Below are 24,977 nucleotides of genomic sequence, written 5' to 3'. Positions count from 1 at the left end.
CATAAGAATATGTGTTTTTACATATATATTTAGATAAACGTAGGGATATATTTAAGAAGCTGGACATTTCAGGACCCCCCCCCACTTGGGACGTTTCTAGAGCTGGCTGTGCGCCACTGTAATAATAAAGCTTCAGCCGCAAATAACGCAGTGAATAACACAGTTGATTACTTTTTTAATTATTGAATTCGCAAGGGAGCCATTACCACAAGAGCGCACTCAGCAATGCTGAGACGTGGGTTTCAGGCACCTGTGGCTGCCTTTGCATTGGGTTGGGGTTATCTCACTGGTCTCGATTGGCTGAAGAAAAACAACAATAATTCTAAGTTAAATTTGACACCTTTATGATGTATGGAAGTTGAACTTTTTTCGCACCGTACGTTGACAACCATGTTGATTGGAGGTGCGGGGAAGGGACAACGTAAATACATACTACACTACATACTACACTACATACTATACTACATACTACAATACTTACTAGTGTCCTTAATGCTCGTGATGTCACTCCTCATCGACCAGCCCCTCTCATTAATAATCATTAACAGGTGATGTTCTCCAAATGGACACCCTCCCCCCCATTCATAATAATTAGTGGGTGACGTCACTCCACATGGGGGGCCGAGGCGCCTCCTCCCCCCTCCTCAGCGTCAACTTACAACCCTCACTACAAAGGCAGAAACCTCACGTCACGCGATCTCCGTAACGCTGTTGTTGAGACATCAAAGTAAAAAAAGGACGTCATGATGAACAAGGGATTATAACCTTAAAATGAAATAAGTCTGTGTCACCGCGCCCCTTACAAATTGCACACGCATTAATCCAATTAATATCACGTCGCGGTCTGCTTTCCGCTTGCAAGTTTCAGATTTACTGCAATACACCCGTCCTTGGACGGGCAAAAGGCGAGTTATCTATATTGATTCAACCACGGCGGGGGGGGGGGGGTACAACTTCCACGCCAGGTGAGTGGTGCATAGCGGGATAGGCGGCTCGGACAGAAAACCAACGTAGACGTGTAGGACCGTAGCGTTGTGTGGTATAAAAAGCAGTTTTAAAGAAATTAGTTTAAAATCTAGATTTTTAAGTGCATAGCTCCAGTGGCTTCCTCTTATCAGAAGGAAGAGCATTCCAGACAGCTGCAGAAGCGCATCTGAAAGCGCGCAATGCAGTGACAGGTCACACAGTCTAATTTCCTTGATCTTGTCCCGAAAATGCTTGACGTAGTTTCAAGGGAATCTTCATATCTAATTGCTAATGATGGTTGTGATCATTGTTCTACAACTGACCGTTGAGCTGAAACAATAATAATTTTAATTGCCACTTTGTTAAAACCCTTGTACACGTGATGGTGTAATTTGTTTGGCTATGTCGGGTGGTGGAGGGTATTAACAACAAAAATTTGGCCAGATCTAGGTGGCCTAACCCAAATATCAATTTAGAATGATAATATTGGCTCTGAAAATCTACGTGTTAAGAAAAACATAATTATGAAAAAAAAACTTTAATTTGCCATATGCCAGCTCACTGAGGAACTGAAGGAACGTATGGTACTGAGATATACGATTACATGCAATCATCACGACCAAAGTAGTTCACAATTGTCACTGATGTGCTTGGCTACGAAACGAATCGAGGTGATTGGAATTCGCTGGCAGCCCTGGGACAGGACACTGCGACTACAACCCGCTACCCCACCACTGAAGTGTGCACGTACAAAAATACAAAGATCCCTCCTGTAGCCTGAACAGACTGTTGGGACAAGTGCTGTTAGCGAGCACCTATGAAGACCGGCACGGGAATGTTTACACATAGCAGCAGGCACTCACTTGAGGTTGAGTCGACCTCAGTGCCGGATGAAGCTCGTGCAGGGCCTGTAGCATATGTTATAAAGGAGCCCTAAATGAAAAATAAAAAAACTGAAATATTAAAACACATTTTTTTCACTTGCATAGTAAAGTAATTGTATTTTTTCATTTTCTATATCGCTAACCTTAAACACCCAGTCGTTCATAAAAGTTGAAGGCAGTATAGTACTATAGTAATAGAGCAAGTACAGAATCACTGAACCGGAATTGATAGCTTGAACGCATTTGGCGCAGGGCCGTTGAAAGTGTGGGGCCCGCAGCATGTGTAGCTACTACATGTGTAGCTACTACATGTGTAGCTACTACATGTGTAGCTACTACATGTGTAGCTACTACATGTGTAGCTACTACATGTGTAGCTACTACATGTGTAGCTACTACATGTGTAGCTACTACATGTGTAGCTACTACATGTGTAGCTACTACATGTGTAGCTACTACATGTGTAGCTACTACATGTGTAGCTACTACATGTGTAGCTACTACATGTGTAGCTACTACATGTGTAGCTACTTTTGCTACGAAAATAATCCGGCACTGGTTGGCATAGGGTAGGCCAGGACCGTTTCCGGATCATCTTCGCTGTTGTCGGCCGTGAGCGAGGAAACGAACTCGGTCGCTGGGGTTTTAGTGCAGCACGCTAACCGCTCTACTACCGCTCCCACGTACACATCCACAGCCACACACACGGAGCTCTCGCTTCAGGGGATCTCAGCGCCTGGGACTCGACGTGCGTGTTGCTGTGTTCGCACAATGAGAGACGTGCAAATGCAACCCCGGGTAGTTACTACGACGCTTCATTGTGGAGCGGCGGTGCAGTTGTTTGCTCTGCACTCGGAACCACGCTATGCATCCCCTACGGGCCACGGCTGACATCAGAAGCGCGCGATCTGAAGCGGTCCCGAGGCCCCCTAACCCCTTCACAAATCGAAATTGTCCACCGTGGTGAAGTATGGTAAAACAAAGGTGTGGTTGTAAATTATGTATTATGCTTACAATGCTTCCTTGCTATTACTCTTTTTTTACGAACAGCTTAACCCCTCCCTTATACCCACTCCGAGCCTCCTATCACCCGCGGCTTGTGTTCTTGTTTTCTTATTGGATCATCGATCAATCAACCTGTCTGCCATTGAAAGAGCCCTCCCACAATGTTCAACCTTAAAAGGTGCCAACCCTGACGAGAAATTTCAGGCACAGCCGTAGACAAACCTGCGCGTGTCTCACTTGCAAAATTTGCCGCTTGCGTGTTCAAATCGTTACGTCTGCGACTTACTAAAAGACTGCACCGCGGATCTCTCCCCGCGCATCGGACACTCGGTTAATATTATAGGTCAAAATCGATTCGCTAAAAACATACCCTTGCAAATTGTAGCTTAACCGTAATCACCACAAAGCAGATCTTATTAGGATGGCGTACTACAGCTCCAGTTCACGCTCAGTCAGCGGAGGAGGTGGAGGGGGAATTTTCCTGGGTCGCAGCGGAGCGGCCAGCGTCTATGGTGGCAGTAGCTGCCGGGTTTCTTCGGCCAGCTTTGGTCGGAGCAACTCCGCGGGATGCGGTGGAGGCGCGTGGGGGAGCTCACAGTTCAAGATGATCGTGGGGGGACAAAGCGGTGCGAGTGAAAAGGTGGAGATGCAAGGCCTGAACGAGCGTCTTGCCGAATACCTGGACAAAGTTAAATTCCTGGAATCGGCAAACCAGGCCATAGAGCTCAAAATCAAAGAGATGCTGCAAGGCAAAGGGTCCATCGCAAAGGACTACAGTGTTTACTATTCCACTATCGAGGACCTGCGGGAAAAGGTTAGAGATTTCCTCCTGTGTTGTCTCGCTCACCCTGTGCTCATTGACAATGTCTGTCGACATTGTTGGCTGTCAATTATCGGCGAAACGACGCACTCGAATTGTAAATGTTGTGGGTTTACTCTCCAACACACCAGTGTGCTGAACGAGTAACGATTTGGCATCTTTTGTTCACACAAACCTTACCACTTGGCTCTGTCGGGTGGTGGTAGGTTTAACGACACGTTTATATTCATGCGATCTAACTAAAAAAAAACACTATTATAGATGTCTGTCGAGCTGGCTCGTTAAAATGTTGCCGCGTGTTTTCCTTTCTGTCCCGCCATCCCTTTACAGATCTTTGTCCAAATATTGGAGAATGCAAAAATCAGCCTGGAGATAGACAACGCAAGATTGGCCGCAGATGACTTCCGCAGCAAGTGAGTGGAGAGCATGTGCGGTCTTGCCGGGCACAACGGGAGGTCAGGAGATCACCTAGGAGGGGGTGCATCGCCTCAGAACCAATAGTATAGCATCCACATCACTGCGCCAAACATCACAGTTTTAATCAATGTTAAATGATAATGGGCAAATTGATGATCGTTTTCAGAACCGGTATTCATTTCCAGTTGAATTTTAGTAGGAAGAGGTGGGCGTACCCACACTTTACCCCACCACACACGACCTACTTGCTGGCTCGACTGTGCTGTGCATTGCTGGCTTGGATGTCGGCAGAGAGGATGGTGGGGGTGGGCAGCGCTTTTGACGAACCTGCACCATTGATTTAACTACCGCGTCAGGAATGGATTCGAACTGGCGACCTGTGAGTAGCGAGTTCGAACTCCCATAATTTCACAGATATGTTTGCCTATGTGTCAAACCGATAACAGGTTTTGGTGTATGTACCGTATTTTTGACGCGGTTACCGGTAATGCATAAACAGCCAACTTGAACCACCGTCGCGGTGTGTAAAGGGGAACTCTTGTGTGCTGCCGGCCATGCGTGCTTCTCAGGTGGGAGACGGAGGCGGCACTGCGCATGTCGGTGGAGGCGGACATCGGGAACCTGAGGGGCCTCCTGGACGAGTACGGGATGGCGTGCATGGGCCTGGAGGGCGACATCGAGGCCATGAGAGAGGAGCTGATCTTCATGAAAAAGAACCATGAAGACGTGAGTTGCTTTTTTAGCTCGTGCAAAGGTGTGATGTTGCTGTGTGTTTGGGATTGTGCTTTGGGCTGTCACTGAGTGGACTAATGGATATTTGCAGGTGGTGAGGAGCTAAGAGCAGAACCAGGGGTCGGCAACCTTTCAAAGTAGAAGAGCCATTTGTTTTTTCTTTGAGAGCTACTTGCACACGTACACAAACACAGCAGCAGGCATACAGCAGATGACAAATACATTCTGACTTAAATAAACAAAATAGGTGATGGAATGAACTGCATCTATTTAGTTTTCCCCCCTTACTTATTCTTTCACAATTTGACTGTTGTACATATTGTTGTCACCAAGACATTCCACAGTGACCCATTCCCTGCCGTATTTAATAAATTATCTTTACGTTAAATTGTGTTTTAAGAATTCCATTTCTTTAAACGGCTGCCCGCAAGGAGGCAACCAAAGCGCCGCAAGGGGTAAACCAAAGAGCTGCATGCGGCTGACCCCTGATCCAGACGTTTTTACCATACGTGCTGTTCTATACCTACGTTGTGATCATTCGTTTGCTGTTTATACCTTTTGTTTTATACAATTTTTTTTGTTTATTCATTTTATATGTTGTGAGTATTTTATTTACTTCATTATATTGCTATAAATAGAATTTACCACATAAATGTGATGATGCATGCAATATTCTTTGGATCTTTCGATAAAGTCACGTAGATAGGTGGAAAGAAAATATTTAAAAAAACTACGTTTCAATCACAACACAAGCGATCCTCATCAACCTATCTATTATGACTTTACCGAAAGACCCAAAGAATATGAATTCCTGCAGTCACGAAATCTTTAAGTCAAGATGCATGTAATTATTGTACAGCGTTGTGAGATGCAATTAGCATGCTTGACACGTTATTTATTTCAAAATCTTTATGCGGTTAAAATACAACAGTCGACTCAGTCTATTGCTGACTACGTCAAGTGTCGCACCGTGTATGTCCGAGGGTTGGCTCAGTCCCCCACGCGTGCGTGCGATCGATTGCATGCGGATGGGGGCCGTGATGGTCTCTCGCTCGTGCCGTGCAGGAGCTGGCCGCTCTCAGGGCCCAGCTGTCCGGCGCCAACATGTCGGTGGAGGTTGACAGCACCAGGGGCCAGGACCTCCACAAGATCTTGGACGACATGCGTGCGCAGTATGAGGGCATAATCGCCGTGAACCGCGCCAACGCAGAGATGGCCTTCAACAAACAGGTGCTGGATCACACGCACAAGACAAAGACTTCCCATATAGCCTGTAACAGAGTGTTGGCGCAAGTGCCGTTAGCGAGTAGCACCTAATGAAGGTCGGCACGACACACGAAGGGGTGGGTGGCCAGCACCATGCCCGGCCGCCTTTGTTTCCCCAGTGGCGGTGTTTACACACCACTCCAGGTACTTATTTGAGGCTGAGTCGACCTAGGGGAGGCCCAGGAACGATTCAGATAATCCTCACCAGTGTTGGCCGTGAGCGAGAATCGAACTCGGGTCGCCTGGTTCGTAGTGCAGCACGCTAACCAGTACCGTTCTTCGCATTGCACGCACACACAACTGTGCGACTCCACGCAGTCATCGTGTTGGGTGCAGCGGTGTTCACCATAAAAGACTTACGCCCTCTCAACTTCACAGGCTTCCAAGGTAGATGGAGTTGTGAACGCTTTTGACCATCTGGCCGTTCATGGCGAGGTTGTGGCGCTGCTCAGCGAGCACCCATTTTCTGAATCTTCGTCTTGGCCCACGAGATGTGGAGCTCAACTTCGACCATTTTCCCTCAAATACAATTACCATGCGAGATCGTTATTCGGCAATATCATCCGCGTCAGTGAGCCTCTCATTGGCGTGTGTGAAATTGGCGATTATGTAGGGCACGCTTAATGATACGATGTCGGATGCCAGACCTGGTGCCAAAGGTGGCAGACAGGTTGCACGTAGATAACAATTGTATTTATAATCTAGGGATGCCGAATTAAAGTTGCTAAACCCATTGACATAGGGGGAAACAATGATGAGACTGTTAATTGAACTAGGAATGTGAATTATGACGACTGAATTTCTATTTAAAGCTTTCGTGACTGCAGGGATTCATATTCTTGGTTCTTTCGGTAAAGTCACGTAGAAGGGAAATAATAAAATAAAAAAGAATTTAAGAATATGACGATTGAGTTGATACGAAAGATGCGTTTGTGTTCAGGCGGAAATTGCCATGGTGCAAGGTGCACAGCAGAGTCAAGCTGCATCGGCGGCCCAGAGCGAGGTGTCGGAGACGCGGCACGCCATGCAGAGCCTCGCGGCCGAACTCGAGTCACTGCGAGCCCTCGTGAGAATCACTGTGCCCTGTACACGGTTACCCCACACATACACCACGGTTACCCCACACATACACCACAGTTACCCCACACATACACCAGTTACCCCACACATACACCACAGCTACCCCACACATACACCACAGTTACCCCACACATACACCAGTTACCCCACACATACACCAGTTACCCCACACATACACCACAGCTACCCCACACATACACCACAGTTACCCCACACATACACCAGTTACCCCACACATACACCACAGCTACCCCACACATACACCACAGCTACCCCACACATACACCACAGCTACCCCACACATACACCACAGCTACCCCACACATACACCACAGCTACCCCACACATACACCACAGCTACCCCACACATACACCACAGTTACCCCACACATACACCACAGCTACCCCACACATACACCAGTTACCCCACACATACACCACAGCTACCCCACACATACACCACAGCTACCCCACACATACACCACAGTTACCCCACACATACACCATAGTTACCCCACACATACACCAGTTACCCCACACATACACCACAGTTACCCCACACATACACCACAGTTACCCCACACATACACCACAGTTACCCCACACATACACCAGTTACCCCACACATACACAAGTTACCCCACACATACACCACAGTTACCCCACACATACACCACAGTTACCCCACACATACACCAGTTACCCCACACATACACCAGTTACCCCACACATACACCACAGCTACCCCACACATACACCACAGTTACCCCACACATACACCACAGTTACCCCACACATACACCAGTTACCCCACACATACACCACAGTTACCCCACACATACACCACAGTTACCCCACAAATACACCACGGTTACTTCACACATACACCACGGTTACCCCACACATACACCAGTTACCCCACACATACACCACAGTTACCCCACACATACACCACAGTTACCCCACACATACACCAGTTACCCCACACATACACCAGTTACCCCACACATACACCACAGTTACCCCACACATACACCAGTTACCCCACACATACACCAGTTACCCCACACATACACCACGGTTACCCCACACATACACCAGTTACCCCACACATACACCAGTTACCCCACACATACACCACGGTTACCCCACACATACACCAGTTACCCCACACATACACCACAGTTACTTCACACACACGTCACAGCTGCACTGTGCTGCAGGCAGTGCAAATGCACGGGGGGCCTATGGGCCTGAAGGTCCAGATGTCGGGCTATGGAGAGAGGGGACAGTGAGCAAGGAAATGCATTCCTTGCTCCAGGACCCACAACTGTGCACACCTCTTCTGGGTTTAAACAAAATATTTGATCTTGATTTGAAATATTTGAGTTTTAATTATGTAATGGCACTCACTGTCCCGTTCATCCATTTTGTTACAAAACTTCAAAACACCACAGTTACCCCACACATACACCATAGTTACCCCACACATACACCAGTTACCCCACACATACACCACAGTTACCCCACACATACACCACAGTTACCCCACACATACACCACAGTTACCCCACACATACACCAGTTACCCCACACATACACAAGTTACCCCACACATACACCACAGTTACCCCACACATACACCACAGTTACCCCACACATACACCAGTTACCCCACACATACACCAGTTACCCCACACATACACCACAGCTACCCCACACATACACCACAGTTACCCCACACATACACCACAGTTACCCCACACATACACCAGTTACCCCACACATACACCACAGTTACCCCACACATACACCACAGTTACCCCACAAATACACCACGGTTACTTCACACATACACCACGGTTACCCCACACATACACCAGTTACCCCACACATACACCACAGTTACCCCACACATACACCACAGTTACCCCACACATACACCAGTTACCCCACACATACACCAGTTACCCCACACATACACCACAGTTACCCCACACATACACCAGTTACCCCACACATACACCAGTTACCCCACACATACACCACGGTTACCCCACACATACACCAGTTACCCCACACATACACCAGTTACCCCACACATACACCACGGTTACCCCACACATACACCAGTTACCCCACACATACACCACAGTTACTTCACACACACGTCACAGCTGCACTGTGCTGCAGGCAGTGCAAATGCACGGGGGGCCTATGGGCCTGAAGGTCCAGATGTCGGGCTATGGAGAGAGGGGACAGTGAGCAAGGAAATGCATTCCTTGCTCCAGGACCCACAACTGTGCACACCTCTTCTGGGTTTAAACAAAATATTTGATCTTGATTTGAAATATTTGAGTTTTAATTATGTAATGGCACTCACTGTCCCGTTCATCCATTTTGTTACAAAACTTCAAATAAATGATCTCCTCATCCACATCTCTCTTTCTCCGTTCCACGACAACCAGATTCGCTCTCTGGAAGATCAGCTGTACGATACGGAGGACCGCAAAGCCCGCGAGCTGGCATCCTACACCGTGCATATCCAGATGCTGGAGGGAGAGCTGGGTTCGGTGCGAATGGGCATCAACCAACAGCTGAAGGACTACGCAGAGCTGCTCAACATGAAGATGAAGCTTGAGCAGGAGATTAGCACCTACAGGAGGCTTCTGGAGGGAGAAGACAGCCGGTACATGTTCTAGCTCTAGTCACATAATCATTGTAATAATAATGATTATTATCATTGAGTACAGATGGTATTTGTGCCATTCTCATTACACAAGGCTAACGTGAATGCGCTATGTTTCACTGACACAGTCTGGAGTAGTTTCACATTTGGGGGAGGTGATTGCAATGTGTAATCCCAATTCAGTAATTTGCAGGTATTTTTTTTTATTGCCAAATTTGGACCACGACACTGGCACCCAAGGATGACATCAGGGGATCTTTAACATCCTCTGTGAAGCAGACGGTGGTGGGTATTTTGTGGGGTTAACGCACCCAATAGTATGAACCAGGGCAGCATGCCGTATTCGAACCACGAACCTCTGGAAAAAGAGGCGAATGCACTACCGCTGGTATCACGTCACTGCCCGCAAATGCAGACATGAGTGCACTGGCTCTCGTCACATAATAGCAGGTGGAGATGCTTGTCCATGACTCACAACATGTTGCACTGTGAGGTTAACCTCGTGCTAAATGTTCCCAGACTTGTCACCATTTGTCCATACTCAGCTCACGCCCAGTCTCGGGAAGGCGTCTGCACTAACAATCTCTACTCCTAACGCTGACCACAAACAGTTACATTAAATGAGAGCAAGAATGGCTATTGCAAGGTGAGGTCATGTCAACTAATCAGGTGTGATGACACCACCATTGCTTCCTTCTGTGAGACCCTACAGCTATGTTTGATCTATAGCATGAATCCAATAATTTGCACTGATATCAGGGGATCATATTGTGGACTCTGTAATGCATGGTGCACTGCGGAGATTAGACTTATAATTCTGGATTTTCTTTTTGCACTGATGTCGTGTGTCGTGTATTACAGGAGGAATGAGTCCGCAAAATATTTGAGGATTTTAGGGGAAGCGTGGCACATGACAAACAGCTATATTACTCCACAATAAATGCACGGATTTTTAGCTCATGATTTTAATATAACACCCAAATAGTGAAAATCTGCCATATGGGCATTTATTAATGGGCGATTTGAGTGAATGTGAGAGGGGTGCAATGGGGGCTAGATGTCAACTCCCTCGCCTGGCATACAGGACCTCATGGGTTTGATCCCGACCCTGACGCCTGTATACTTGGAGTTTGCATGTTCTCCCCATGGTTGCGTAGATTTTTCTCCATGGTCCTCTGGTTTTTCTCTCCACATTTAGAACATGCGTTTAAGTATTTGGCTGCTATAAATGTCCACATGGTAAGCCACTTCGTTGAGCTATTATTTGTAGCCAGGTAGCTTCTGAAAAAGAGCTATATCGCTCAGAGGACCTTACCTGGGAAAATAAAAAATAGTTTAAATAGTTTCTAGAATGCTCATGACATATTTTAATCATGCATCCTCCCTCACCTGTGATCTCCCCAACACCCCGATCCCCGCAGGCTGAGGAATATCTCCTCGGAATCTTCGCACTCGATGCAGTCGTGTTTCAGCTTTGGCGCTGGTTCCAAAGGAGGTAGTATGTGTTCTGAACATTTACCTGCATGGTCGTACAATCACACGTGCTTGCATTCATCAAGTTTAGAGACTTCAGTAAGGCAAATAAAATCTATTGAGTGTAAATGTGCATGCTCACTCATGAAAATATTCCCATACTGTAGAGCTAAACACACCCAGATCCCCATGTATGTAGTACACACACCGTTACACAACATGGATTGCTGCTACTCATCTTCTCTCGTATGGCACTTGAAAAGCATCTGCCAAAAATATTAGAACTGTATGACGAGTCTGGTAACCCATCTGATGGCAACAGGAGTTGCTTGACGCACAAGAGTAACCGTCCCTCCTGTGTGTGAGCATGCAATGCTTTCAATGGTCGGTTAAGCGATGAACAGACTGCACCTCAGCACGTTCACAAGAGGGAGACTTCGTGAACATTGGACTGCTGCTCGTGATGCCAAATGTGAATCATGTGGCTGCATTCTCAGTAAAAGAGCCCCACGCTGACAATTAATTGCCTTAAAATGCACGGCAAAATTTTTTAAAGAACAATAGACTATAAATGTATATATCAGCGTACATAATGATGCACAATAATAGGCATGGTGCAAAACAAATACTTTAAAACAGATGAAGCAAGTAATAAAATATAATTCACACGAGTGTAAATTCTATATCATAGAAATATGATTTAAGACTTATTTAAAAACAGCCAGAAGGACCCCTCCCCTTACAGATCGCTCGTTCCACAGTGTAGAGACCGACGCTCGTTCCACAGTGTAGAGACCGACGCTCTGAAGGTGAATGTGCTGCCACATGCATATCCTCTCTGAATCTGATGACATTCTCGGTCACAGAGAGCAGCTCCAGCTACCAAAGTTCAAGTACCACCGGGTCCGGCTCTGGCTCTGGGGCTGCTTCATCTTCCGTTTCCTCTGCCACAAAGAGCACAGGAGGAGCCAGCACTGCTGTGACGTCCAGCACCACCAGTGAGTCGCAGGGCTACCCTGCATCTCTCCTCTTACCTGGTTTGATATCATAGCTCACTTTAACACGTAGGCTTTCGCGACCAATATCATCCATAATAGAGGTATTTTTTGGGTGATCGCGTAAATATATAAATGTGTCGTTACACCCGCCACCACCCGACACAGCCAACTAGTAAGGGTTGTCACGTAAACAGAACGTGCCAATTCGTCACTAGTACAGCACGCCGGTGTGTTGGAGAGCCAAGCCACAACATTTACAATCTGAGTACGGCATAGATGTGGTAACCACATCTATGACAGAAAGGACAAGATCAAAGGACTCCCATAATGCACATGCATAATGTTGACTGATTAATCCCCCCATTGCGCAAGAGCGCAGAAGTGTGGTGACCACATCGACGCCTCTATATAAGGAACGAAACAGATGGACTTCTCCACAAATGTGGCTGTCGCCTGATGAAGCTAGTTGTAATTACTGGTGAAACTTCGTACTCAGATTATAAATGTTGTGGCTTGGCTCTCCAACACACCAGTGTGCTGTACTAGTGACGGATTGGCATGTTCTGTTTACGTGAAAACCCTTACTAGTTGGCTGTGTCTTGGGGTGGTGAGTTTTAACAACACATTTATATATGTTTACGCAATCTAACCCAAAAAAAACGTCTTATGGATCATAGCTCATACTTAGCGAAGTGTAAAGTTTCTACCAACAAAATCCGACTACCTTCAATGGGACCTCATCATCAACATCATCTTTCTGCATCAGCATTGTCATCGTTTCAGTCATCTTCTGAATCTTTATCGTCTTCCTAATTTTCATCTTGATAATGTTTGTGTTCTCGGTATGCATGCATCGATTTAGCGACATGAGATCCCATTCTGGGAGGTAAAAGCTGCTCCAAATATGTTGCTATCTGTTAGAACCTTGCAGAATCTTCTTCTTCCACGTGTTTGTCCCACTCATGTGGGGTCCGCTGTCATTGCCAACCTTCTCCACACTGCCCTGTCCTCCGCCATCTCCCTTTCAGCTCCTCAGGCCACCATGTCCGTTGGCACCACATCGCCCCACCTCTTTTTCTGCCTTCCTCTTGATCTCTTTCCTTCCACTCGCATAACTTGCACCTTTTGACCCACATAATTTTCCTACTGCCTCTCCACATGACCGAATCACACCAGCCTTTTCTCTCTCATCTTCTCTGTGATTTATACCACCTTGAGTCTTCCTCTCACTCCTTCATTTCTCACCCTGTCCTTCCTTGTTAAGAACGTTACAGAATGGTGGTGACATATTGCTACTCAAATAGGCCACTGGCGGATCGAGGGTGGCGGTGCGGATTGGGCGATGGGGAATCGCTCTTTCCTTGAGATCCAGAATAATGTTCGGCCATAATTAAAACGCTTCACATTCGTGACCTCCTCCCTGCCCTTGGGAGGTTTCCAGATCCGTCTCTAGAGTCATCTTCTTTCGTATGGCAGTTGAAAAGCATCTGGCAAAAATATTACAACTGTATGCCGAGTCTGATCATCCATCTGGTGGCATCAGGAGTTGCTTGACGCATAAGAGTAACCGTCCCTCCTCTGTGCAAGCGCACAATACGTGCAATGGTTGGTTATATGATGAACAGACTGCACCTCACCACGTTCACAAGAGGGCGACTCAGTGAACATTGGACTGCTGCTCGTGATGCCAACTGCCAATCATGCGATAGCATTCTTAGTAACAGAGCCCCATGCCGACATTGATGCTGAACCAACATTCAATCACCTCAAAGTACATATCAAAAAATTATGAATAAAATAAAAAGAATAACAGACAATAAATAGATATATCAGCATACATAATGATGCACAATAATGGGAATGCAGATGAAGCAAGTAATAAAATATAATTTACACAACTGTAAATTTTATATGATAGAAATATTATTTCAAATGTATCTTAAAAACAGCCAGAGTGGAGCCTCCCTTACAGATCGGGGCAGCTCATTTAATAGTTTAGAGACCAATGCTCTAAGGTGAATGCGCTGCCACATATCCTCTCTGAATGCGATGACATTCTCGGTAACAGAGAACTCCAGCTACCAAAGTTCAAGTACCACCGGGTCCGGCTCTGGCTCTGGGGCTGCTTCATCTTCCATTTCCTCTGCCACAAAGAGCGCAGGAGGATCCAGCACCACAGGAGGAGCCAGCACTGCCATGACATCCAGCACCACCAGTGAGTCGTAGTGCTACCCTGCATCTCTCCTCTTGCCTAACTAGATATCATAGCTCACGTTTAGCGAAGCAGAAAGTTTCTGCCAACAACGTCTTCATAATATTCATGTTATCTGTATGCGTGCGTCAATTTAGCGACATCAGACCCCATTCTGGGAGGTAAAAGCTGCTACAAATCTGTTGGTATCCGTAAGAACTTTGCAGAATGGTGGCCACGTATTGCTATTCGAATAGCCCCGAGTTTGCACGAAAACGACCACCTATTTTTGGCAGAATGACGTCGAAATCCTCGACACAAATTGAGGTGGAAATATTTTACCATGCAGTTGGATATTCGGTTTTTTTCTTTTCTTTTCACGATCGTAGTTAACATCTAGCACAATTGATACATGTTCACTACATAGACTTTTTGTTCATGCTGTATACGGAACTATATATTTGTTGTATCTAAAATGTTCATATGCTTCACTTTTTTATTGTGGTGGTGACGATGATCTTTTAACAGAGACCACCAGCCAGACCAGTTCGCTTTCAAGTGACGGCGCCTTTGGTGCCGCTTCTAATTCCGTTGTCGTAGACAACGACGCGTCGAGCTCGAGCTCCAGCTCCACGACCATAACCAACTCCTCCACCACCAGTGAGTGAAACGGCTCAGCGTGCAGTTTGTTCTCATTCCTGTGCTGTTTCATGGAGTGTGGAGTAGAGTGCATGCTCAAGTCACATCTACAATCTCAGGACGGCAGGGTGGCAGCAGTGGTAGCACACGTGCCTGACAGCCATAAGCGTTTGGGTTCAATTCCCGACTCGGGTGCCTTTCTGTTGCAGGAGTTTGTATGTTCTCTCTCTCCCCCCATGTTCTCCATGGGTGTACTCCAGGTTCTCTGGTATTGACCAAACACCCCATTATTGAAAAATTGCATGCAAATTACTCACTTGGTATCACACACAGTAGCAACATCACCCCCTACTCAAAAAAACTTGGCGGGACCCTCCTGAAAAGAGTTGTAAAACGTTAGTAAACTTTCCTGGGTAAAAAAAAGCACAATGGTAAAAAGACAATCATAATAATGTAGCATAAATAGACAAACAATTCATAACAAGAGCACTGCGGATGAATTAACATGAATTTTAATGGCTGTCATTTTGAAGCAAAGCCTGATTGAATTTATATTGATCATCCACATGCACGACAAGTTTGGCATCATGGGTTTTTGTTATTAAACGAATTTCCTCAGACATGTTTTTCTTCACTTTGACGGAATGCACCTGATCTCGTCAGAGCTCAGAAGCTCAGCAGAGTCGAGCCTGGACAGTGCTTAAGCAGGAGCCTGGAACGCCGGTTTCGTTTGCCCAGATAGGCAACCCCCACCGTGCGTCAGAGGTGCTGCGTGGTCAGCAGAGGGCAGTGCAGCACAAAACGATGTTGTGCTGTACGTCTATGCTCCCTGCCTTCACCAACCCTCACTAACCAGTGCACTGAAGTATGTTCATGAACCCTCCCCGGACCCACACTGTGTGGGTAGAGCCTCATTCAGCAGTGGAGTGACGAAAGGGCTACACGTGTACAATGTACAAACAGCCGTCCCCTTCTCATTGGGGTTGTCTGCAATGTTTTACACAGTTGCTGAGCACAGGCCCGAATGTCCAAAATGTCAAAAGGCCAGCAGAAACAATACTCTCGAAGTTGTAATAGATAAGAGTTAAAACGTCTCTTGAAATGAGTGAAGTTGTTATCATAGTTTGGAAAAAGAGACGATGGGAGGGAATTCCAAAATGGAGCAGTGCGAGGAAAGACGCAGAACGAGAAGTGTTTTGACCTGCAGTGTGGTGAGTGGGTGGGTGAGTGAGTGGGTGGGTGAGTGGGTGAGTGGATGGGTGAATGGGTGAGTGGGTGGGTGGGTGGGTGAGTGGGTGGGTGGGTGAGTGGGTGAGTGGGTGGGTGAGTGAGTGGGTGAGTGAGTGGGTGGGTGAGTGGGTAATTGGGTGAGTGAGTGGGTGAGTGAGTGGGTGGGTGAGTGAGTGGGTGGGTGAGTGAGTGGGTGAGTGGGTGAGTGGGTGGGTGAGTGCGTGGGTGAGTGGGTGGGTGAGTGGGTGAGTGGGTGGGTGAGTGGGTGAGTGAGTGGGTGAGTGGGTGGGTGAGTGGGTGAGTGAGTGGGTGAGTGGGTGGGTGGGTGGGTGAGTGAGTGGGTGGGTGGGTGGGTGAGTGGGTGGGTGAATGGGTGAGTGGGTGGGTGAGTGGGTAATTGGGCGAGTGAGTGGGTAAGTGAGTAGCAGTAGTGTCGTGGTTAGCGCGCTGCACTATGAGCCCAGCGACCCGAGTTAGATTCCCCCTCACCGCCAACACTAACGGTTATTTGAACCAGTCCTGAGCCTCCCCTAAGTCAACTCAGTCTCAAATGAGTACCCTGGTTTGGTGTTTAAACATCGTCACTGGGGAGACAAAGGCGGTCGGGCGTGATGCTAGCTACCCACCCCCTCGTGTGCCGTGCCAGCCTTCATAGGTGCTTGTTAACAGTACTTGCCCCAACAGTCTGTTAAGGCTATATGGGGGGTCTTTGTGGGTGAGTTGGTGGGTAATTGAGTGTGTGAATGGGTCAGTGTCCCTCTCTATGCCTCCCTCGCCCTGCGCCCAGTCATACTTTCATTCCTTTTCGCTTCTTGCTCCCCTTTACTGAAACCAACTCCCACTGCAGTACACAGAGCAATCATCTTCACTGACCTGCTTCCGTTCCTTCCTTAAAACCCATCTCTTCTCCCTAGCCCATCCTGTTCCCTGCCCACGCACTCCCCAGCTACCACCGGGCCTACCCCTATCACTACCCTTACTCATACCATTACCTCTACAACTATCACTACCCCTACATCTATCACTACCCCTATTACGATCCCCACACATCACTACCCCAACCCCTGTCACTACTCCAACCACTATCATTACCCCTATTACTACCCCAATACCTATCACTACCCCAACCCCTATCACTTTCCCCAACACATATCACTACCCCTATCAACACCCCTACCCCAACCCCTCCTTAACCTCTCCTGCCTGTTCTCCTGTCACCATAACTGCACCACTTTCAATAACCCCACTCTTTATCTCAACCACTAACATCTTATGTAAAAAAGACTAAAATTGATGTAAAGCGCCTTCGAATAAGGCTTTTATGAATTTAGATAAGATGAGACGAACCAGTCAGTCTTGTAGACCGAGTCCTCAACACGAGTGGGGGAATCGGTGGCAATGCTGACATCTGTTTGTTTTGTTTTACAGAGGAAGTCGTGATTGAACCAGAACCCAAACGAGGTAACCCTGATGTTTCTCCCCGTTTCTGCACTCTGTACGATCTGTCTTTATTTGGAATTACAGATAAGATTTTCAGAAGGAAACATCTTTAACGGAATGAACATTGATATAATTGTCAAATTGCCTAATTGCAACTAATTAAGTTATCCCAAAAATTGTGACGTATTGTTATTGGTGTTAAAAAAACCCCATGACATTTACCTCCTGTAATGCTTCTGATAAATATTCATGGCAGGACATGTGAATAAGGCATAGTATCACATCAGGCATATACATGTAATTTCTAGACTTGAAAGAGCGAGTGTAGGAATAGGTGTGTCTTACAGGAGCGGTAGTGTAACAGTTAGCTCGCTGCGCCATTCCTGCTCACAGACAACACCAATGACGATTATTTATCCTGGCCTCCCCGAGGTCGACTCAGCCTCATATGAGTACCTGGTGCGGTGTGTATACATCATCACTGGGGAGACAAAGGTGGCCGGGCGTGGTGCTGACCACCCACCGCTCGCGTGAAGTGCTGGCCTTCATAGGTGCTCGCTAACAGCACTTGCCCCAACAGTCTGTTAAGGCTATACGGGGGGATATTTGTCTTAGGTTGTAACAGACATGGATGTTGATTCCCTAATTTGGAAGCACTTTTCTAGAGTTGGGTGTGAGCTCCATGTCGCATGGGCGGTAACACGGTCCAGAGTTAGCGAGTTGACTGCTTGTTGCAGAGGTTCGTGGTTCAAATTCGCACCAAAGCAGACGTTAAAGGCCCCTGGCATCATGCGAGAAGAGTAGGTCATTGCGTGCCAGCATCATGGTCCAAGTTTTAGAAATTTTTAAAATGACCCGCAAATTACTCTATTGGGAGCACAAAGAGCAGCAATCAACACTCCCTACTGGCCGGCTAATTCCCACTGGCAGGCCAGGTGCTGAGTCATCTTGTGCAACAGAGTGACACCTGCCACCCTTTCACATCTTTGAATTGAGATGTGAACAAGCCGCTTATTGCATGTCAAGTGCTCTGATATACCCCAGGATAAAGGAGGGGCTCTATCAAAAACAAATGATTGTATATTGTTAATGTTTGTAGAGTTTACAATTGTGATATCTTAACTGTTCCAGAGGAAGTCAAGACGACGAAAACCGTAATCATCACTCAGACCATCGTGGATGGGCAAGTGGTGGAGTCAACGGAGGAAGTGGCTGAGAAAACCTTGCCCAACTAACCGATGCTTAACATGGCACTTAGATACTTCACAAAACGTAATTCCCCAAAACTTTCCAGACCAGCTTACATGTCTCAATACCAAGCGGCATTAATTTTATCAGCTAACACGTTGTGAAAATGTTCATTGGATTTGAAAATGTAAATCCAAACACACCTGTTTACATACAGTACTGTATATGTGTACGCATTGATGTGGGCATATATCTCAGCCATTTCCAGCAAATTAAATACCAAGGACAAGTGTTAACTTCTTAAAAGAGTTCACATAGCACATTGGGAAGCTTTATTGGATTGATGTGTTCAATGAAAGTTGAATGCGTATTGCGGTTTACAAATGGAGGCTCTATATCCCTCATGCTTTTGGCAAATAAATACACACGACACAAGTACACATAAACAAGTATACACAACACAACTACACAAAACACAACTACACACAACACAACTACACACAACACAAGTGCACATAACACAATTACACACAACACATGTACACACGACACAAGTACACACAACACAAGTACACACAACACAAATGTTACAATACATAAGGAGACATCGCTTGGTGGTTTTTTTCACAATGGGCACACGTGTATGGGAAGCAACAAACGATAGTTCATTTTCTGGGTATTTGGTACTGATCTACATGTTGTGCACTTCTGCTTGCTTTCCCTAATAAACATGTTGGTAATCGACATACGCTTGTTTTTGCGTCAATGTGGAGGGATCACAGTTTGATTAATTCTTGAATTGTCGGAACAAATGCATTTCAGCGGGAGAATTTGATTCGCTCATAGGCCCTCACTATGTTCCATTGCTTTGAAGGCAGGGAGGGGCTGGTTAATATTTAGTCATCGCTGTCGGTGTATTGACCATACCGATGCACTCAGTCTGCTGCACAGTAGATATCTCGGCCTCGCTGTGCGCTGCGTTGCACCGCTAGTCGAGTAGATAACCTTGCGTTCAATAAACCCTCGGAGCCAGGATGAACGTCCAACTCCAATCGTCATTTATTGATTGTAACAAGGTAAAACTGGTGAGAAAACACAGATACAGCATCTGTTATAATCCGGAAACACCAACACAATGAACACCACAGCATCAGAACATTGTCTTAGATAACAATAGATCCTGGATGGACCAAGCCCCTACATTACCACTGAACAACTAGACAAAGCACAAGCCGGTGCGTTGCATACAGGCACATCGTGTATTCATCCCACTGCACCCCAAATGTACAGCATTACGCATAACACTAAACTGTGGATGAGATACTTCGTCATCTTTACTCTCAGGATCGCAACATAGGCACAAGTCTGATCCGACCTACTAAATCACAAGTAACATCCACAATAAGGAAAGTCGCAGGCTTCGTTACTAACTAGGCCTCGTATTTACTACAACAACTTAACGGCACCATAAAGGCATTTACATCACTATAACGGTCATTCCAACATTACAACAGCATTGCCAATATTGTAAGAATATAAACAACTTACAGACAATGATTCTTAAGCTCCCACAATGGACAAGTGCGGCTGTGGTCTCACTGAGATGCGATGCGTGCCGCCATCTTGACTTATCTGTGTAATGGCCGACGCCCGCGTGGTACAGTGGAAATCTAAAATCGTAACTTCCTGGTCACGTGACCAAAATTAGCATAAAAAACCAGGAACTTCTTGTGAACGTATGCTCCACATCTGCCGTGAGGCAAGACAGTAGATGTTAAAGTTCCTCTGATATCATTGGTCCAAATTTGTCAAGTTTAAAATTACAGCAGAACTCCAAAAATCCGCAATACAAAATGTAATAAATCTCAGCAATTTGTGGGTTACCCAGGTCCAATCCTTTCATCACCCAAAATGACCAGTATGATTAAGTATGGTTAGCTACCTCGCCTGGTATACTCTGACGCATGTATATTTGGAATTTGCGTGTCTCTCCCTGTGGTGGAGTGGGTTTTTCTCTTGGTCCTCTGATTTTCCTTCCACATTTAGAAACATGCGTTTAGAGTATTTGGCTGCTATACATTTCCACATAAGCCACTTCATTGGGCTATGAAAAAAATCTATATAGGTCAGTGGGCTTTACCTGGTAAAATGTAATTTTAAAAGTAGTTAAATAGTTAATGACCAATTTTACGTGGGGAGGCCTTCAACCAGAAGTGGGTTGACAAAAGGCTGTACATTATGAATTATTATTCTAAGTTAAACGCAGCAGTATATACAATAATTAGCTATATTTGATGGCAGGGTGGCGCAGTGGTAATTCTTGTGCCTCTCTGGGGTTGTTGTCGGCTCTGGTGCATCTCTATGTGGAGTTTGTATGTTCCTCCCCTGTTCAACATGAGGTTAATCTAGGTTTCTGCAGTTACCTTCTTTAACCCAACAAAAACAACCATAGAATGTATCTGGTTTTGGCCAAACATCCCAATGCTGGAAAAAAACCCCTGCAAATTACTCACTTGGCATTACACATCAGCAGCAATATCGCCACCTCCTGCGAGAAACTTGGCAGGACCCTCCTGAGGTTTTCCTAGGTGAACAAGCGAAGAAGAAGCAAGAACAATGGCCAGTGAGATCAACCTTGCTCTCAGAATACACTGTAGATGTCTGTAACCACCGTTGAAGAGGCATTAACGCAACCGGCTTTCTGTTTGTTGCTAAAACTGTCAGGGAACCACATCGCATTTGTCACTTCATGGAACACACAGAGCCTGACAGGCGGTTGATGACATGTACGTGCGCATTTCCAGTTCCGCGCACTCCTCGCGCCTTCACGAATGGGGCCTCTTGGGTCAGAAGACTGAGCTCTAAGAATTTGTCAGCCAGTAAAGTAATCTTTCGTTAATATGTCGATATGATTGTGTTTTTGATGATATATTGCTATGTTTTCGAAAACTACAATTTAAGTAAAATGTAAAGGCCCCCCCTCTCCCCAGCTAGACGCCAGGCATGGTGCATCATTGAAGTCCCCCACCCGCGTGGCATTCTGCAACAGCGTAAGCACCCCATCCACGGCGTGACTCTATTTAGCCTCCCCTTGTAATGTGAGCCGTTTGTTTGGTTTTGGCAAGCCATCGTCATTCACAAAGTCAAATGTAGAGCATTGCATGTGCATTGGATGGCATTGCACAACAACGCCATTGCCTGTCCTTTCCCCAAAGGGGCTCTCAATATAACACAACTGTATATAGAGCAGTAGGAATAACTCAAAGAAACGGAGATACTCATTTTACTTTGTATAGCACTTCAATCATGTTTAATATCCATGGCCATTAGCTCCGAATACGAAAGTTTGATTTGCAGGGTTAGGATTATATGTAACACTGCGACGAAATATTGTTCATGGTGGAATGAATAGAGTACTATAATACCTTGCCATGGTTATATTAATACTTGGTGTTAGCAGGCGCCTCTGACCGAATCACATGGAATGATCCTGTATCTCGTCAGGGCTCAGAAGCAAAGCCGATTTGAGACTGGATAGTGCTTGGATGGGTGACCACTGTGGTTGCTATAGCGTCATGCGGGGCTACGTAGTGGCAAGTAGAAGGCAGCCCATCAAAATCCATTGTTGTTCTGTACTTATATGCTTCCACATCGATGCACCCCATCTTCACCAACCCTCACTGACCAGCGTGGTGAAATTTCGATTTAAAGCTTTCGTGACTGCAGGGATTCATCTTATTTGTTCTTTCGGTAAAGTCACGTAGAAGGTCGAGAGTGAACGTATGGTAGCATTAGAGGCGCGCTTTGCTTAACAAATGTGATTTTTACGGGAATTCACGATAACGAGCCATTTGAATTGAGCCCAATTTATTCGCAAAACGAGCAAATGTTCGCGTAACCAGCTGAGACCAATCGATCAAATGCATCCCGTGGCGGTAGTGGGCACACCACGTCCCGCAGCTGTTTGCTTGGCAGTTGTGCCATGGGTGCGGAGAGGAGTGGGTGTGGGGAGCGCGCAATAGGGCTGTGTGATTGAGTAGAGAAAGAGAGTGTGAAAGCGTTAATTTCAAATAGAATATGCAGCTGTAAGGAGGTGATATCATAGGCTATACTGGGGATCTTGCACTGTGGTTTTTCATGTGTAGTAAGTATTTCATTTGATGTTTAATTACTCTATTTTTAAATTATACCATAATTGGTACATTTGTAGGGGTTATTACGGGAGAAACGGCGGACAACAAACACAGGGCTGTCGGCACTCACATACACGGGTGGTCACACCGACGTCCGCATCAGTTATTGCCCACGCCCCCAGCCCTCGGAGGCGATCCCTATAAAAGGTGGAGACCCAAAGAGCTCGAGTTCAGTTCGACACGAAGCTGACCAGTGAAGATCCAAGACTCGGAGATTAGGCCCTGGGACTCCCCGGTCTCGCCGTCCTTATAAGGGCCGAGCCGGGTAAGCCAGTGGCGCGGCCCAAGAGCTTCCAGACCGCTGCCCTTATCAGGGCAAGGCTGGTTAGCTGGTGCCGAGATCTGTGCTTGCCAGGGCCAGATCAGTCAGCCTCCCGTAGCCCAGTAGAGGAGGACTGGGGGACAGGACAGATGGCTTAGGACTAGGGTGGGTTTCCCATAGTACGGGTGAAGGGGCCGATACCCCTTCAACTATTGTACCTGTCCCGGAGTTAATAAACAGAGTGTGCCTCAACTTCGACATCGTCTCCTCGAACTTACTACATCTGGTGTTGGAAGTGGTCCAAGCATGGATACGAGACGGAAGACTCGTGCCCAAGACCCAGGAGAGGATGACGACGAGGGAGGGGCAGTGCAAGACATCACCGCCGACGTACCTGCACAACTGCTGCCAGCTCCGACATCGGCGGGGTCGTCGGAGAGGGCCGGGACGTCGACTGACGAGTTGGCGTTGGCTCACTCGCGGCTGGCGGAGCTCTTGTATGCAGCGGCCGCTATGCTGGAACAAATAACTCGCCTGGGGCCGGGAGGAGCGATGCGGCGGGAAGATGGACAACGCCCGCCAGAAACTCCCGCCTTTACAACAGCGGGGCGACTCGAAATTCCCGCCACGAAGACAGTAGGGGCGGAGGGAGGAGTCCCAGCTCGTCACGCGGGGGACGGAGCCCAGCCAGCAGCCGCCACGTCATCGGCGGAGGCGGGTCGCAGTGGCGGCCTATCAGGGGTTGCAACGTCACCACCATCGGACGCCAGCACCGACCAAGCCCCGACCAACACGTCACTGCCGGCGCGACACCCATTAGAGTCCGCCATTACTCATACAGTACGGAGACGCGATACAGATGCTGCAAGAGGATCGGAGACGGAGCCGACATTCCAGCAATGCCTGCCGGCCCTGCAGGTATTTGTTGCAAGCGACGGCGATTGGGGGGGGTTCCAGCGCCGGTTTTTGGCCCACCAAGAGATGGCGGGCTGGTCGGACAACGAGGCGCTGTGTGCTCTCCCGGCGTTACTGGACGGCGACACCCTGGGCACCCTCACCGCTGCACCCAAGTCGGCACGCTCCACGATTCAGTCGGCGCTGCAGCTGCTGGCCACCGTTTATGGGCCGCCCTCCGATTGTCGCCAGCTCTTCTATGAACGGCAGAAGGGTGACAAGGAATTGCCACTCGCTTATCGCACGGCCCTGCTGTCATTGGCGAAAGACGCTTTCCCGCGTATGGATGAAGAAGGGATCGATGCGATGGTGGCCGAGAAAATTTTGCTGCTGGCTGACGATTTGGACTTCACCATCCTAGCACAGGACGATGCGGATATGTCATTACTGCAGGCTGCAAGGCACATTCACGCCAATCTCATCTCTCAGCGGAGGAAGGCGAACAAAGCAGCTGCACGACACACCGTGGCGGCGACCTCTTCCGGAATAGAGGGAGCCTTCGCTGCGGATCGTTCTGCAGGATGGCGATCTACCGAGCGACCGGCTCGGG

The 24,977-nt window shown here is 47.2% G+C and overlaps 1 protein-coding gene across 1 annotated transcript; it reads left to right on the top strand.

The window, feature by feature from the left end:
- The first annotated feature begins 2,902 nt into the window (after nt 1–2,902).
- Nucleotides 2,903–19,762, top strand: LOC133349563 (keratin, type 1 cytoskeletal 11-like). Its single transcript, XM_061563127.1, has 12 exons — nt 2,903–3,669; nt 4,006–4,088; nt 4,662–4,818; nt 5,890–6,054; nt 7,031–7,156; nt 9,639–9,859; nt 11,281–11,354; nt 12,199–12,330; nt 14,399–14,545; nt 15,050–15,181; nt 17,819–17,851; nt 18,962–19,762. The coding sequence occupies exons 1-12, from the start codon at nt 3,277–3,279 to the stop codon at nt 19,063–19,065; spliced, it is 1,767 nt and encodes a 588-aa protein (XP_061419111.1). The 5' UTR covers nt 2,903–3,276; the 3' UTR covers nt 19,066–19,762.
- The last annotated feature ends 5,215 nt before the right edge of the window (nt 19,763–24,977 follow it).

Source organism: Lethenteron reissneri, chromosome 30 (genome assembly GCF_015708825.2).
Source record: "Lethenteron reissneri isolate LAM-NWPU_2019-01 chromosome 30, ASM1570882v1, whole genome shotgun sequence".
In the NCBI taxonomy this organism is placed as follows: domain Eukaryota; kingdom Metazoa; phylum Chordata; class Hyperoartia; order Petromyzontiformes; family Petromyzontidae; genus Lethenteron; species Lethenteron reissneri.
Note: the sequence above shows the minus strand (reverse complement) of the source record. Positions and strands in the feature narration are given on the sequence as shown.

Excerpts from the sequence above, each read along its gene's own strand:
- LOC133349563 (XM_061563127.1), top strand. The coding sequence starts at position 3,277 with ATGGCGTACTACAGCTCCAGTTCACGCTCAGTCAGCGGAGGAGGTGGA. Across the intron at positions 3,670-4,005 it reads TCGAGGACCTGCGGGAAAAG|ATCTTTGTCCAAATATTGGA; the intron begins GTTAGAGATTTC and ends ATCCCTTTACAG. Across the intron at positions 4,819-5,889 it reads TGAAAAAGAACCATGAAGAC|GAGCTGGCCGCTCTCAGGGC; the intron begins GTGAGTTGCTTT and ends CGTGCCGTGCAG.